Consider the following 17,678-nt stretch of genomic DNA (forward strand, 5'->3'; position numbering starts at 1 on the left):
TGTCTGTTGAGGAGAAAAACATTTATTTAAAGTTCAGCAATACCTTCTTCATATCAGTGTTTTCTTTCTGTTAAAGTAAAATTAATTCTTCTGATTCAAAATAGCACATTGAGTATGACAGCATTTTTTTTTTTTTTTGCCCATGCTAGAGTGCCATGGCATGAGCCTAGTTCATAGCAAACTCAAACTCTTGGGTTCAAGGGATCCTCTTGCCTCATCCTACAGAGTAGCTGGGACTATAGGCACCCGCCATGATACCCAGCTAATTTTTTCTACTTTTGGTAGAAAGGGTCTCACTTTTGCTCAAGCTGGTCTCAAACTCCTGAGCTCAAGCAATCCACCCACCTCAGCTTCCCAGAGTGCTAGGATTACAGTCTTGAGCCACTGCACCCAACCATGGTAGCATTATTTCCATGCATACAGACATAGAAAGATATCTGAAATTATATATATCTAAAGTCAATGAAAATTATTTCTGGGTGGTGGGATTTGAAGGTGTTATTTTAAAATTTGTGTTTTCCTGTATTGGCTAAATGCTATAATGAATATTACCAATTTACAAACAATAACACAATTTTATTTATTTATTTATTTATTTTTTTTTTTTTTTTAGACAGAGCCTCAAGCTGTCCCCCTGGACAGAGTACCGTGGCATCACAGCTCACAGCAACCTCCAACTCCTGGGCTCAAGCGAGTCTCCTGCCTCCGCCTCCCAAGTAGCTGGGACCACAGGTGCCCGCCACAGCGCCCGGCTATTTTTTGGTTGCAGCCATCATTGTTGTTTGGCGGGTCCGGGCTGGGGATTCGAACCCGCCACCTTAGGTGTACGTGGCTGGCGCCTTAGCCGGTTGAGCTATAGGCGCCGAGCCAACACAATTTTATTTTTAAAAAGAAAAATTGGAAAGGTTATAAATCTTATCTTGGATATTTCACAGGCATTACAGATTCAAATGCTCCAAACTAAATAAGCAAATCTTCTCTTACCAAAGCGCAGTGCTCGTGTTCCCCATTTCAGTGATTTGTCCACTGGAATGGTATCTAGTTATAAAGCCAGAAACCTAGTCTTTTTTATTTTTTATTTTTTGCAGTTTTTGCTGGGGCTGGGTTTGAACCCACCACTTCCGGCATATAGGGCTAGAGCCCTACTCCTTTGAGCCACAGGCGCTGCCCCAGAAACCTAGTCTTGATATACATTCTGTTATACATTCTATCACCAAATCTTGTCTATTTAATCTTTCAAACATTTCTTGAAATCTGTTCTCCTCAACTCAATTTCTCTTTATCTCTGGACTACTGTGATTAACTTTTAACTGGTCTGTCAACATCTACTCTTAACCCCAATAATACTTTCCTCTTGCTTTAGTCAGAATAATCTTTTTTAAAAAATATGATCATCTGAATCCTAGGGCTTCAATGGTTTATCCATCTTTCTTAGAATAAAGACAAAGTTCCTTATCATCACCACTTTTAAGACCCTATTTCCCTCCTTAGATTCACTGTGTACCCACTTGGTACTCTTCACTTCTGCCAAACTGGCCTGCTTTGATCCCTTCATGCTCCCTTCCTCATATGGGGCTTTTCTTTTGTGTATGTTATTTTTTCTGCACAGAATCACATTCCCTCCCCTTTTCACCTAGTTAACACCTACTTATCCTTCATATTTTTGCTCAATTATTAGCTTCTTTTTTTAAAAAAATGTTATATTTATTTGAGACAGAGTCTCACTCTGTGTCCTGGGTAGACTGCTGTGGTGTCCCAGCTCACAGCAACCTCAAACTCTTGGGCTTGAGCAACCCTCTTACCTCAGCCTCCTGAGTAGTTGGGGTTACATGCGACTACCACAATGCCTAGCTAGTTTTTCTATTTTTTTTTTAGCAGAGGTGGGGTCTCATTGTTGCTTAGGCTGGTCTCAAACTCCTGAGCTCAGGGTATCCACTTGCCTTGGTCTCCCTGAGTACTAGGATTACAGGTATGAGCCACTGTGCCTGGCTATTTTTTTTCTTTTCTTTTTTTTTGAATGTTACCTGTTGTTCAGACTAGAGTACAGTGGCATCATCATAGCTCACTACAACCTCAAACTTCTAGGGTCAAGTGATCCTCCTGCCTCAGCTTCCTGAGTAGCTAGGACTACAGGGCTACTTTTTGTAGAGATGGTAGAGGAGGGCCTCACTATGTTGCTCAGGCAGGTCTCAAACTCTTGGCCTCAAGCAATTCTCTCAGCTCAGCTTCCCAAAGTGCTAGGATTACAGGCCACCATATCTGATCTCTAAATCATCACTTTCCCCAGGGAGGCTTTCCTTACTAGGTCAAATTTCCCTTATTGTATATTATCATATATCATTTGTAGTTCGTATTACAGTTGCAATTTTATATTTATGCAAGTCTGTCAATGTTTAACTATCCTACTATAGTATAAGTTCCATGATGATAGGGAACATACTTGTTTTTACTCACCAAACCCATGTCTAGCAGAGACCTTGGTACATAGTAAAGGGCTTGGTACATAACTGTTGTGCAAACAAATATTTCTAAGTAAGAGTGTAACATGGAAGAACATTGGTAACATGAGCTCTCCACACAAAGATATAATCAATTTAACCTAAAAATACGAAAATAGTTCCATACATAGGGTACCTATGTAATATCTGTAAAGGTACAACTTTATAGGTATTATCTAATTTAATCCTCATAGCAGTCTTACAAGGCAAGTATTATTCTTGTTTAAAAAACATGAAAACTGAGACACAGAAAGATCAAATAACTTACCTAAAGTCAAACAACTTGTAAATGACTGAACTGAGATTGGGACCCAAGTCTATTAAATGACCTTCACTATTTTTGTTCACACATCATTTTCTACTTGCCCTTTCTCCAAATGTCCTCTATTACATTGCAATAAACTACCTTCAGCCAGCTAAGAAAAGCCTCCATTCATACAGTACTCAGAGGGTCTCTCTCACTGACAGTATAAATGAATTTATGCCTCAAAATTTCCCTTTAAAGGCTTCCATTGTAAAGGTGATATTATCTGTATAAACTGGTACCAGGAATAATATAAATACACAAAATCCTCAAGCCAATACATTATTAGTTTGGGAAATCTAAGATTTTGAAATTTTTTATTTAATATTAGTAACAAGTATACTATCAGACTTTCCTTACCAAACTATATTCAATGACTAAATATGTACACATATGTATGTACACAAACATAACACACATATACAGCTCTTTCACTTATGAAGGTTAAGATTTTAGGCCCTGATTCACATTTTAGTAGATGTACTCATTTTGAAAAGATGTCACTTACTTTAAAAATTCAAACACAGAAAAGTACAAAGTAAAATAAGGCCAATATTCCACCATCCAGCACATTTTTCATGGCTTTTCATATTTCTCTATGCATATAAACATATATGTAATGTATATAATTTTGCATAAATTATATTATACTATCTATGCTGTTCTATAAACCTGCCTTATTCCCACTTCAGAATGCACTGTGGTCACTCTTCCACATTTCAACTGCATGTACACCTGTCTAAGGCCACATGCAATAACTAGGGATCTTGTCCATAACCTTAAGATACCTATTATTCTAGCTTAAAGAGGTTTAAAAGTATCTTTCATACTGAACAAATTATATAAACCCAAACTCTTCTTGCACCACAGGATTGAATTATCCCTCACTCTAGATGCTTTCTTCTCTGACACTGTGTTTGTTTGTTTTTTAAGCTAGAACAGTCTAAAACAAGGGTGAGCAAACTATCGCCTGCCTCCTCTTTTTCTAAGTCAAGATTTTATGGAACAAAGCCACACTCATTTATTTACATATTATCTATGGCTGTACTAAAATAGATTTGAAAAGTTGTGATCCTATGTCTTGAAAAGCCTGAAATATTGACTAAATGGCCTCTTCCTAGAAAAAAATCTACTGACCCCTGATCTAAAAGATAATTTATTGAGAGGCATAATAAATCTAGACAAAGGTGAAAGTCCCTATGTTATCAAGTCATACCATTTTCTCATAGTGACTGTAACCATAGGTATAAGTGAATCAATTTTTATGGTTTTAGTTCTAATAAATAAATAGAATTGAGTATAAACAACTTACTTCATATACCTTGTTCCAGTTTTCTGTCTCTAATTTGTGTTGACTCTGTTTAAGTTGGTTTAAGCTTGGCTTAATGAGAGAATTTCCTACTGCTTCCTTTGTCCAGTCATCTACCAGCTTGTGCAAATCATCTGTGAACATCCCTTTTTTACTGGCTGTAGATTGGTGGCATGATGTTACACTACTCTTTACACACAGTGGATCTATAAAACAAACAAACAAACAGAGGAACCATGAAAAGGAATTCAAGTTAATAAATAGATAACTCTTCTTTGGCCAACAATGCAGTTAGCAGAACCACACGTGGGGTACAGAGTAGAGTGACCAAACTCTACTCGTTTAAACCAACCTAGTTTATCTGGGATATTCCTGGTTTAAAGCTGTTGTCTTGGAGTAATTACTCACAGTATTCCCTTTTAATCTCAAACGTTTCCTATTGTTTGGACAGCAAATTTGGATACCTTAAGGCATAAATCAAGTATAATAAGTAGGATCTCTAAATAATTGGTATAAACTCTAATCTTCAAATCAACTTCCTTGGATAGATGCTTAGAAGCATTATAAAAATAATCACAGAACGTTAACAATGTAAAGAATCTTAGAGGTCTAGTGCAAAACTCTTGTTTATAATGCAAAAATGAGATCCAGAAAAATTGACATGCCCAAGTCCTTACAACCAATTACAGACCTGGAACTCTAAAGTCTAGATAAAGACTATCTTTTAAATATAACATATTAACTTTCGATAAGCTTCAGGAAACTAGATTCTCATTTTATTCTTTAACCAATACTTCTGTTTATAATTTTAAAAAATAATGTGTATCAAGAATAGCAGAAATGAGGATGCAGATTGTTTGATGAGATTCATGACTCCTGGATCATAAAATGTTCAAAGAAGTTATAGAAATCAATTACAGAGGACTCTATCAGTGCAAATTTTCCTTATCTGAATATCATACCAAGTATTTAAATGATTACTTCATACTATTGTTCATACTTACAAAATCATTCTCATGGAAAATATTCATAGAGTTCCAATTCTTCTGACTGAATTATAAGCCAAAAATATACACAGTGTATCTAAAATCAATTTTAAATACAGTTGTAACATTTAAACACAATAACATTTCCAAAGATTTAATTAAACAAACTTATGAAAATATCTTGTCTATTTGTCATGGTAGTTTTCTTAATCATGAAAAAATATGGAAAATGCAAGCTATAACTCCATATTAACATCTTCAAAGTACTTTTCTTTATCTTCTTTGAAATCTATAACAAACCTATAATACAGAGACAGCAAATATCATTCTATTTTATGGTGAAACTGGAACCCAGAAGGTAACTACTAGGGTTATATGCTAGAGCTAGAAGCCAGGTGTCCCAAGTATCAAGTCAGCATGCTTTCCATTATACCATTCCCAGTGATGTCCTAAACTGGGAAATAGTTTAAAGCTGTTGTCCTGGAATAATCTTGAATGAAGATATTACTTAATAAGGAGGTACATGACCATCTCAATAATTTCTTATGTATAGTCTGTTATTTTCTATGAATCCTGTACATTGAAAGTTTAGAATTAAGGAGATTAAATATTAAATAGAATCATTACTGAAAATTGCTTAAGAAGAGTTTAATGAGGGTTGAATGTGAAAAAAAAAAAACAATAAAATATAGAGGGCTGGATGTGGTGGCTCATGCCTGTAATCCCAGAACTTTAGGAGGCCACAGTGGGAGGGTCACTTGAAGCCAGGAATTCAAGATTAGTCTGGACAACACAGTAAGACCTTATCTCTACAAACTTTTTTAAAAAAAATTTATTGGGCATGGTATCATGTGCCTATAGTCCCAGCTGCTCTGGAAGTTGAGACAGAAGGATTGTTTGAGCCCAGGAGTTCATGGTTACAGTGAGTTATAATAAAGCCACTGCACTCCAGCCTGAGCCACTGAGACTCTGGCACTTAAAAAAAGAATTTAATGAATGCAAATCAAAACTACTTTGAGATATCATCTAACACCAGTAAGATTAGCCCATATCAAAAAATCCCAAAATCAGAGACGCTGGCATGGATGTGGAGAAAAGAGAACACTTCTACACTACTGGTGGGATTGCAAACTAATAAGTTCCTTTTGGAAAGATGTCTGGAGAATACTTAGAGAACTAAAAATAGACCTGCCATTTGATCCTACAATTCCTCTACTAGGTATATATCCAGAAGACCAAGACTCAGACTACAACAAAGATATTTGTAACAGAATATTTATTGCAGCCCAATGCACAATTGCTAGGTCATGGAAGAAGCCCAAGTGCCCATCGATCCACAAATGGATCAATAAATTGGGTATATGTACACCACAGAATACTATGCAGCCCTAAAGAAGGACGGAGACTTTACCTCCTTCATGTTTACAGGGACGGAGCTGGAAAATATTCTTCTTAGCAAAGTATCTCAAGAATGGACGAAAAAGTATCCAATGTACTCAGCCCTACTATGAAACTAACGTATAGCTTTCATAGAAAAGTATAACCCAATTATAGCCCAAGAATAAGGCAAAAGGGGAGAGGGAGGAGTGGGGAGCAGGGAGGATGGGTGGAGGGAGGGTGATTGGTGGGATCGTGCCTATGGTTCATCTTATAAGGGTACGTGTGAATTTTTCTAAGTGTAGAATATAAATGTCTTAACACAATAACTAAGAAAATGACATGAAGGCTGTGTTAACCAGTTTAATGAAAATATTTCAAATTGTATATAAAAACAACACATTGTACCCCATGACTGTATTAATGTACAGTTTCATAACATTCTGAAGTTGAACTATGAGGTGTTTAGTGTGGATTTTCTAAAGTGTATTGCCTATTGCAGAGACAGGTACTAACCAAAGTTTTCTTTCTATGAGAACAGATAGTTAAATTTTATGAAGAACAGAATCAGCAATGTGAATTATTGAAAGATTTTTATAGGAATGCTGCATTTCAGTATGATATGTCAAATAAAAATGACTTGACTAAAAAAAAGAATTTAATGAATTTATTGGAACAATCACATATATAAGAGTTTTATAAGAACATTTGTTACTAAGTTGAAGCAACCATGATGTATTAAAATGACATACCAAGCTTGTTGCAATGCTTCTTTTTCTAAATCTTAAAATCCTGAGACACACAAATCAGCTTATAATACAAATACCATTATTTGTTATTCTTTTGCACATTCATCTAATTCTTTGCCCTTCATTTCACACTATGCCATTGAGGGAACAAATATCATGACAAAGTTGTGGAAGACTTCAGAGCTGATTGTGTTCTTAGCCTGGAAGAATGTTAGCAGGTAGGATTAAAAGGAGAAGACAGTAATAAACATAAACATATTAGTGCCCACTAATCTCTTCAGAATACTTTTTGTGCTTAATCACTTCTGCTTCTAAAAAGTTTGCTGCAGAGAGGTAAGTCTATGTGTCAATCACTTAAGAACATTTCTACACTAAGGGAAAACAACAATGTTAGGACTCTTGTACTCAAATATAGTGGAACAAGTTATCATGGATATTCAACTGGCAGTCAGTGATGATTGCTGTACTCAATCAATATCCACAAATCAGTAGTCTTTGTATATGCCAATAACAGCCAAGATGAAAAGCTAATCAAGGACAAAATTCCCTTCACAGTAGCTTCAAAAAAAAAATGAAATAGCTAGGAATGTACTTGACAAAAGAGGCAAAGGACTGCTACAAAGAAAATTATGAAACCCTAACAGAAGATATTAAGAAATGGACAAACATACCGTGCTCATGGCAGGGAAGAATCAACATTGTTAAAATGTCTATACTTCCCAAAGCAATCTACAGATTCGATGCCATCCCCATTAAAATACCAACATCATACTTTCCAGATTTGGAAAAAATAATTCTTCATTTGTATGAAACCAGAAAAAAAACCATACAGCTAAGGCAATTCTTAGTAATAAAAACAAAGCTGGGGACAACATCCTACCAGAATTTAGGCTATACTACAAGGCCACAGTGATCAAAACAGCATGATATTGGCACAAAAATAGAGACATTGACCTTTGGAACCAAATAGAAAACCATGAGATATAACTAACATCTTACAGCCACCTGATCTTTGATAAACCAAACAAGAACATACACTGAGGAAAAGAATCCCTATTCAATAAATGGTGTTGGGAGAATGGATAAACACCTGTAAAAGACTGAAATTGGATCCACACCTTTCACCATTTACAAAAACTGATTCGTGATGGATAAGAGATTTAAATCCAAGGTGTGAAACAATAAAAATACTTCTAGAAAGTGTGGGAAAACATTTGAAGATACCAGTCTGGGGGAAGATTATAAGAAGAAGACATCTGTGGCAATTACAACAGCAATAAAAATAAACAATTGAGACTTAATTAAACTGAAAAGCCTCTGTAAAGTGAATGAAACAACAAAGAAAACAAATAAACAACCTTCAGAATCGGAAAAGATATTTGCATATTATGAATCAGACAAAAGCTTGATAACTAGGATCTATAGAGAACTCTAATCAACAAAAAAGACCCAATACTCCCATGTATCACTGGCGAAAGATATGAATAGAACCTTCTCTAAAGAATACAGATGAATGGCTAACAAACATAAGAAAAAATGCTCATCATCCCTAATAATCAGAGAAATGCAAATCAAAACTATCCTGATATATCACCTAACCCCAGTGAGAATAGCCCACATCACAAAGTCTCAAAGCTGCAGATGCTGGCATGACTGTGGAGAGAAGGAATCACTATTACACTGCTGGTGGGACTGCAAACTAGGAAAACCTTTTTGGAAGGAAGTATGGAGAATCCTCAAAGAACTCAAACTAGACCTCCCACTTGATCCCGCAATTCCATTACTACGGAACTACCCAGAAGAAAAAAAAATCCTTTTATTATAAGTACATTTGTACTAGACTGTTTCTCTCAGCTCAATTTACAATCGCCAAAATATGGAAATTACTTAAATGCCCATCAACCCAGGAATGGCTTTATAAGCTGTGGTATATATAGAACTTGGAATACTATTCAGCCATTAAAAAAGATGGAGGAGGAGCAAGATGGCCAACTGGAGCCAGCTTTTGACAGAAGTTCCTGTCCAGAGGGAAGGATAATGACCAGAAAGCACCCAATAAAGCTGAAGACCGGGACCTGAGTTGAGAGAGAAGAGTAATAACTGTTACAGCCTACCCCTGCCACTGCTTGTCAGGGCCCAGGACTGGCCAGGTCTTGGGCCTGCCTTCTAGGTTCCAGATGTGGACTTCTAAGCTACCTTCCTCAGGAAAAATTTCTCATAGGTGCCTGAGGGCTACCTACTTTAGCAGGAGAGAGAGAGAGAGAGAGAGAGAGAGTCTTAGAGAGAGTAAAGCAGTCTTCTTAGAAAGATAGATCTTAGTCTTTAGCAGAGCTTGGTAATCTTCATCAGAGAGACGTTATGCTGGCATTCTGCAGGCAGGAGAGGAGACAGAGTCAGAGTAAGCAGGTCCATGATAAAATGTGCATGCTCTAGACTGCTTTCTCCTCCAGCCTAATATAAGGCTGATCTCGTGCCTCTCAACACCACAGGTGTAGAGACTGCCAATTCACCAATGCTGTCATCTCCTGAGCTCACATGCTTGTTAGGAGAGCTAAATCCCTCTCCATGCCCTTTTCACCAAGGTATTCCATTATTGAGCTATACAGGTATTTCTTATAACTCTCACTCTTCCTAGCCATAGGCTCTATGGGCTGCTACAGATAACTGCACATCACCTCTGCTGAGGCAAGCTGTGTCTCCAAGAGAGCAAATTTCAGGTACAAAACTCATCCCAAAGGAAAAGTGTCTGTCCTCTCCTCCAAGAGAGTTGTGGGGTTTTTGTTTGTTTCTTTTTTTTCTCACTGCAGGTTTTCTACAAGCGAGCGGTAAACTGAGGACCTCTTGTCTTACTCCACAGGAGAGAGATGCAGGAACTGGGGACTATTTCTCCAGAGGGACACTGCTATGACCGTGAGCACTCCCTTGCCAGGCATGAAAGTTGAACTAACACTCTGCCTGCCATTTTAAACTTCCAGTCCACCCTTCCCCACTCGCCTGATGGTCCAAAAGCTTAACTCTGAAGAGACTGGAATGTCAGCGGTTCATTGCCATGTTCGGTCACCGCAAGGGCCATGGTAGAAAAGCTGCACTATAATAGTGAGCCCAGCAGTAGTGCAGAGGGGAGGAGGCTGTCGGGCTTGGCTCTGTGAAAGTAAAAACCACCTGTGGGAGAAGACTTGCGAGTCACACCCTGCCCTGCTGAAACCAAGCGCCCTACATTCCACCCTGCCAGAGCCACATGACAAGTGCAGGTGCTTCACCCTGCTGGAGCCTCCTGCCACATGCCCCACCCTGCTGGAGCCACTGTGCATCTGCCCAACCAGAGCTGCACACCACATACCATACTCTGCTTCTGGAGCTGTGTGCCCCATGCTCCAGGAGCAACCACTACAGCCGCCTCCCTAGCCATGGAAGCTGCCTAGGAGTTGTGCAGAGACACCTCCCACGAAGATTCACCAATAGTACAGCAATTCTGCCAGGGGTCTAATCTTGGAGAGACACCTCCTCAACTCTGAGGACAGCCAGAGGAAGCCAGACTTTGCCCTATAGGGGTATCAGTGCTGCAGAGTGGCTGGGGCAAAGGCGCAGTGGCTGAGGGAGAGAATCATTTGCTGACTCATTATCCTCAGGTTCAGACTGAGCTCAGGTGGAAAGCCCGCAGGTGCCATTGAGTACCCAAGGCAGGCAGGCCTCAGCTCCCCCAGCCAACTGGTGGTAGAGGGTGGTGGCCAGGCTGAGAGGGCATTGACTTTCCTTTGACTCTTGCAGATGCAAAGCCCTGGCACATCTGCTTATTAGAGGCAGCAGGACCACACACCCCCAAAGGGGTTACCAGTGACTGGGCATGAAAGAGGTGCAAGGTGGGGAAAACGATATCAGCCCCCTGGTCCAACTCTGCTACTGGGTGGGCCTTTCTGACCCCACAGAGCACCAGAGCAAGCTATATTTGAGCATCCAGTAGACCTATGCTCTCTAGTTGCTGGAGACCTTTCAAACTCCCCAATTGAGAGTTGGTACCAATTGGGTAAATTGGTTTAGAACTCCTAAACTGGGTCAATCACCCAAGGACCCTCTTGGGTGGTACCCTGGTTATGTGGCAAAGGGAAGGATTGATTTTCCTCTTCTAGTTGTTGCCTGTGGGGGATGGGCTGTCTTAGTTACTTGTATTTCTCCACAGCTGGGACTTCAACCCAGAGTCACTGATCCACTAGGATTGGACAAAGACCAGTTGAATACAAGACAGAGCCACCTAACCCCACCACACCAAGCAGGTCCTCAGAGCCTCAGAATGTAATACTGTATGGGTACTTTGGAAAGTTGAAGGGGAAAAAGCTACAGTCCCCAGTCCCAGATCCTTGGCAAAGGGCTAGTTAACCACAACTTCGGAGCCCCCAATCAAATTTCACCTTAACTGCCCATCTAGCCAGTGAAAAATAATCATGGGGTGGAATCAGGAGAAAAACTCTGGCAACATGAATAATCAGAGTAGATCAACTTCCCCAAGGAACGAAAAGGCAGACACACCATAAGATCTCATTCATAAACAAATGGCTGAGATGTTAGAAATCCAGGTCAGAATTTGGATGACAAATAAAATCAACAGAATGGAGGTAAAAATGGAATTAGAATTTCAAGGAGCAATTCAAAAGTTGTCTCAAGAATTCAGTGAATTCAAAGACAAAATCACCAAAGATTTTGATACATTGAGGCAAGAACTTGCAGCCCTCAAAGATCTGAGAAATACAGTAGAATCCTTTAGTAACAGAATGGAGTAGGCAGAAGAAAGGATCTCTGACATTGAAGATAAAGCTTTTGAATGCTCCCAAAAGCTCAAAGAGGAAGAGAAGTGGACAGCAAAAATGGACCATTCCCTGAGAGAATTGTGGGACTACTCCAAAAGAGCAAGCATTCGCCTTACAGGAAACCCTGAAGGAGAAGAGGTTGCTTCAAAAGGCCCAGATGCTCTACTCCAAGAGATAATAAAGGAGAACATCCAAAACATTGCAAGAGATTCTGAAATTAAGATAGCAGACGGTTTCAGAACCCCAGCATGACTCAACCCAAATAAGACATCTCTCAGACACCTTATAATTAACATCACCAAAGTTAATATGAAGGAGAAAATTCTGCAAGGAGCCAGACGTAAGAAACCCATAACCTACAAGGGGAAGAATATTAAAATGACTGCAGATCTCTCTGCTGAAACTTTTTAAGCTTGAAGAGGATGATCATTGACCTTTAACCTCATAAAAAAAATAACTTTCAACCCAGGATCCTGTATCTAGCTAAAATGAGTTTCATTTACAGTGGAGAAATTAAATGCTATAATGACATTCACATGTTGAAAAAATTTGCCATAACTAAACCAGATCTCCAGGATATTCTCAGACCCATCCTTCACAATGACAAGCACAATGCTCTACCACAAAAGTAAACTCACTCAGAAACTTTTGATCAAATTCCAACTTCCACAGTAGCCAAAGAATTAAAAATGTCTGCTGGACTTTCAAAAAACTTGATACTCAAAATTCTACCAGGCTTATCAATATTCTCAATTAATGTGAATGGCTTAAACTATCCTCTAAAGAGGCACAGGTTGGCTGACTGGATACAAAAACTCAGGCCAGATATCTGCTGCATATAAGAATCTCATCTTACCTGAAGAGATAAATATAGACTCAGGGTGAAGGGATGGTCAGGCAAATGGAAATCAGAAAAAAGTAAGTGTTGCAATTTTATTTGCAGATACAATCGGCTTTAAACCAACAAAAGTAAGGAAAGATAAGGATGGTCACTTCATACGTGTTAAGCATAACACTCAACATAATGAGATTTCAATTTTATTAACATTTATGCACCCAACCAGAATGTGCCTCAACTTATAAGAGAGACTCTAACATACATAAGCCACTTGACTTCCTCCAGCACCATAATAGTTGGAGATTTTAACACCTCTTTGGCAGTGCTAGATAGATCCTCCAATAAGAAACTAAGCAAAGAAATTTTAGACTTAAACTTAATCATTCAAAATTGGATTTAACAGACATGTACAGAACATTTCATCCTAACAAAACTGAATACACATTCCTCTCATCAGCCCATGGAACATCCTCCAAAATTGATCACATATTAGGTTACAAGTCTAACCTCAGCAATTTTAAAAGAATGGAAATTATTCCTTGTATTTTCTCGGACTATGATGGAATAAAAGTTGAACTCAGTAACAACAGAAATCTGGACACTCATACAAAAACACAGAAACTAACTAACCTCATGCTGAATGATACCTGGGTCATCGATGAGATTAAGAAGGAAATTACCAAATTTCTGGAACAAAACAATGATGAAGACACAAATTACCAGAACCTCTGAGATACTGCAAAGGCAGTCCTAAGACGGAAATTTAAAGCACTGCAAGCCTTCCTCAAGAGAACAGAAAGAGAGGAAGTTAACAACTTAATGGGACATCTCAAGCAACAGGAAAAGGAAAAACATGCCATTCCCAAACCCAGCAGAAGAAAACAAATAACCAAAATTAGAGCAGAATTAAATGAAATTGAAAACAAAGGATTATACAACAGATCAATAAATCAAAAAGTTGGTTTTTCAAAATGGTCAATAAAATAGATAAACCGTTAGCTAACCTAACCAGGAATAAAAGAGTAAAATCTCTTATTTTATCAATTAGAAATGACAAAGACTAAATAACAACAGACTCCTCAGAAATTCAAAAAATTCTTAATGAATATTACGTAAAACGTTATTTTCAGAAATATGCAGATCTGAAGGAATAGACCAATTCTTGGAAGCACCCCCACATACCTAGACTTAGCCAGAATGAAGTGGAAATGTTGAACAGGCCTATATCAAGTTCTGAAATAGCATCAACTATACAAAAACTCCCCCAAAAGAAAAGTCGGGGACCAGATGGCTTCACATCAGAATTCTACCAAATCATTAAATAGGAACTAGTACCTATATTACTTTATCTTCATCAAGATATAGACAAAGAAGAAATACTACCCAACACATTCTATGAAGCAAACATCACCTAGATCCCCAAACCAGGAAAAGATCCAACAAGTATAGAAAATTATAGACTAATATCTCTAATGAATATTGATGCAAACATATTCAATAAGATCCTAGCAAACAGAATCCAGCAACAGAACAAATTATATACCATGACCAGGTGGGTTTTATCACAGTTTCTCAAGGTTAGTTCAATATATATAAATCTATAAATATAATTCATCACACAAATAAAATAAATAAAAAAGACCATATGATTCTCTCAATTGACGCAGAAAATGCTTTTGATAATATCCAGCATCCTTCCATGATCAGAACACTTAAAAAACAGGTATGGAAGGGACATTTCTTAAACTGATACAGACCATCTACAGCAAGCTCACAGCCAGTACTGTATTGAATGTAGTTAAATTCAAATTATTTCCACTAAGATCAGGAACCAGGCAAGGTTTCCCATTGTCTCCACTGCTTTTTAACATTGTAACGGAAGTCTTAGCCATTGCAATTAGGGAAGAAAAGGCAATCAAGGGTATCCATATAGGGTCAAAGGAGATCAAACTTTCACTCTTCGCAGATGATATGATTGTATATCTGGAAAACACAAGGGATTTAACTACAAAACTCTTAGAAGTGATAAAGGAATATAGTAGCATCTCAGGTTACAAAATCAGTACTCACAATTCAATAGCCTTTATATATACCAAAAATAGTCAAGTTGGAACAACAGTCAAGGACTCTATTCTGTTCACAGTAGTGCCAAAGAAGATGAAATATTTGGGAGTTTACCTAACAAAGGTTGTGAAAGATCTCTATAAAGAGAACTATGAAACTCTAAGAAAAGAAATAGCTACAGATGTTAACAAATGGAAAAACATACCATGCTCATGGCTGGGAAGAATCAACATTTTTAAAATGTCCATACTACTCAAAGCAAAATACAATTTTAATGCAATCCATTAATGCACCACTGTCACACTTTAAAGATCTCAAAAAAATAATACTTCATTTTATATGGAATCAGAAAAAACCTCGAATAGCTAAGACATTACTCAGAAATAAAAACAAAGCAGGAGGAATCATGCTTCCAGACCTCAGACGATACTATAAATCGACAGTGATCAAAACAGCATGGTACTGGCATAAAAACAGAGGTAGATGTATGGAACAGAATAGAGAACCAAGAGATGATCCAGCTACTTACTGTCACTTGATCTTTGATAAGCCAATCAAAAACATTTAGTGGAGATAAGACTGCGTATTTAACAAATAGTGCTGTGTGAACTGGCTGGCGATCTGTAGAAGACTGAAACTGGACCCACACCTTTCACCATTAACAAGGGTAGATTCTGACTGGATAAAGGATTTAAACTTAAGACATGAAACTATAAAAATCAGCCTGGGAGAATATTTTATGAGGAGGACCATCCCCCTCCCCCAGGCAATTGAAGCAACACCAAAAATACATTACTGGGATCTGATCAAGCTAAAAAGCTTCTGCACATTCAAAAACACAGTATGTAAAGCAAGCAGACAGCCCTCAGAATGAGAGAAGATATTTGCACGTTATGTCTCTGACGAAGGTTTAATAACCAGAATCCACTGAAAACTCAAAGGCATTAGCTAGAAAAGAATAAGTGCTCCCATCTCAGTCTGGGCAAGCGACTTGAAGAGAAACTTCTCTAAAGAAGACAGATGCATGGACTATAGACATATGAAAAAATGCTTACCATCCTTAATCACCAGAGAAATGCAAATCAAAGCTACTTTCAGATAGCATCTAACTCCAGTAAGAATTGCCCACATCACAAAATCCCAAACCATAGATTTTGGTGTGGATGTGGAGTAAAGGGAACACTTCTGCACTGCTGATGGGAATGCTAACTAATATGTTCCTTTTGGAAAGATGTTTGAAGATCATGTAGGGATCTAAAAATAGACCGGCCATTCAATTCTTCAATTTATCTACTAGGTATATATACCCAGAAGACCAAAAATCACTTTATAACAAAGATAGTTGCATCGGAATGTTTATTGCAGCCCAATTCATAATTGCTAAGTCATGGAAGAAGCCCAAGTGCCCATCAACCCATGAATGGCTTAATAAATTGTGGTGTATGTATACCATGAAATTTTATGCAGCCTTAAAAAAGATGGAGACTTTATCTCTTTCATGTTTACATGGATGAAGCTGGAACATATTCTTCTTAGCAAAGTATCTCAAGAATGGAAGAAAAAGTATCCAATGCACTTAGTCCTACTATGAAACCAATTTATAGATACCCACACTTCCATATGAATGCTATAACCGAACTACATTCCAAGATGAAGGAGAAAGAAGATGGGGCAGGGCAGGGGAGCGGAGGGGAGGGGAAGGGAGGGGGTGGATGGATGGAGGGAGTGTAATTGTTGGGACCACACCTATGGTGCATTTTACAAGGGTACATGTTAAATCTATTAAGTATAGAATATAAATGTCTTAACACAATAACTAAGAAAATGCAGTGAAGGCTACATTAACCAGTTTCATGAAAGTATTTCAAATTATATATAAAACCAGTGCATTGTGCCCCATAATTGCATTAATGTACAAGGCTATGATTTAATTTAAAAAATGGGAATGGGGTACAGATGAAGGAAAATAATAAAAGAAAAGGAGAGACTGAAAACAAACAAACAAAAAAAGGATCTGAAAAATGTAAGATGAATAATTCTTGAGTACATGCAAAAGAAACTTTATGATTTCAGTGTTTATTCTAACAAGTAGTTCTTATGGATGACTAGAATACAAAGAATATCCTAAGATCTGAATTTTCATTGAACAAAGCATTTTTACAATAAGTCCTTTCCTGAATATGCCATGATTTCATTTTAAGACAGTTTCACTGTTTCACCAGAAAAGAGTGCCATGGAGTCAGCCTACCTCACAGAAAACTCAATCTCTTAGGCTCAAGTGGTTTTCATGCTTCAGCCTCCTGAGTAGCTAGGACCATAAGCCCCCACAAAAAATGTATGCCTAACTGTTCTACTTTTGGTAGAGATGGGATCTCACTCTTGCTCAGGTTACTCTTAAATTCCTGAGCTCAAGATATCCTTCCTAGGAATACAGTAGCGTATCAGGATACAAAATCAACACTCATAAATCTGTAGCCTTTATATATACCAACAACAGCCAAGCTGAAAAAACAGTTAAGGACTCCATCCCGTTTAAAGTAGTACCTAAGAAGATGAAATATTTGGGGGTATACTTAACAAAGGATGTGAAAGATCTATGTAAAGAGAACTATGAAACTCTAAGAAAAGAAACAGCCGAAAATGTTAACAAATGGAAAAATATACCGTGTTCATGGCTAGGAAGAATCAACATTGTTAAAATGTCCATATTACCCAAAGCAATATACAATTTTAATGCAATCCCCATTAAAG

General features: G+C 37.9%; 1 protein-coding gene across 1 annotated transcript in view; it reads right to left on the minus strand.

Annotated features, from left to right (window-relative positions):
- The window catches only part of WNK3 (WNK lysine deficient protein kinase 3), a 262,648-nt gene that overhangs the window by 2,185 nt on the left and 242,785 nt on the right, over positions 1 to 17,678 (minus strand). Inside the window, exon 21 of the mRNA XM_003802721.2 lies at positions 4,115 to 4,317. Coding sequence (XP_003802769.1) covers positions 4,115 to 4,317 — 203 coding nt within the window. The remainder of the gene's footprint in view (positions 1 to 4,114; positions 4,318 to 17,678) is intronic.

This window comes from Otolemur garnettii, unplaced genomic scaffold (genome assembly GCF_000181295.1).
Source record: "Otolemur garnettii isolate 467f Iridium unplaced genomic scaffold, OtoGar3 scaffold00256, whole genome shotgun sequence".
Lineage (NCBI taxonomy): Eukaryota > Metazoa > Chordata > Mammalia > Primates > Galagidae > Otolemur > Otolemur garnettii.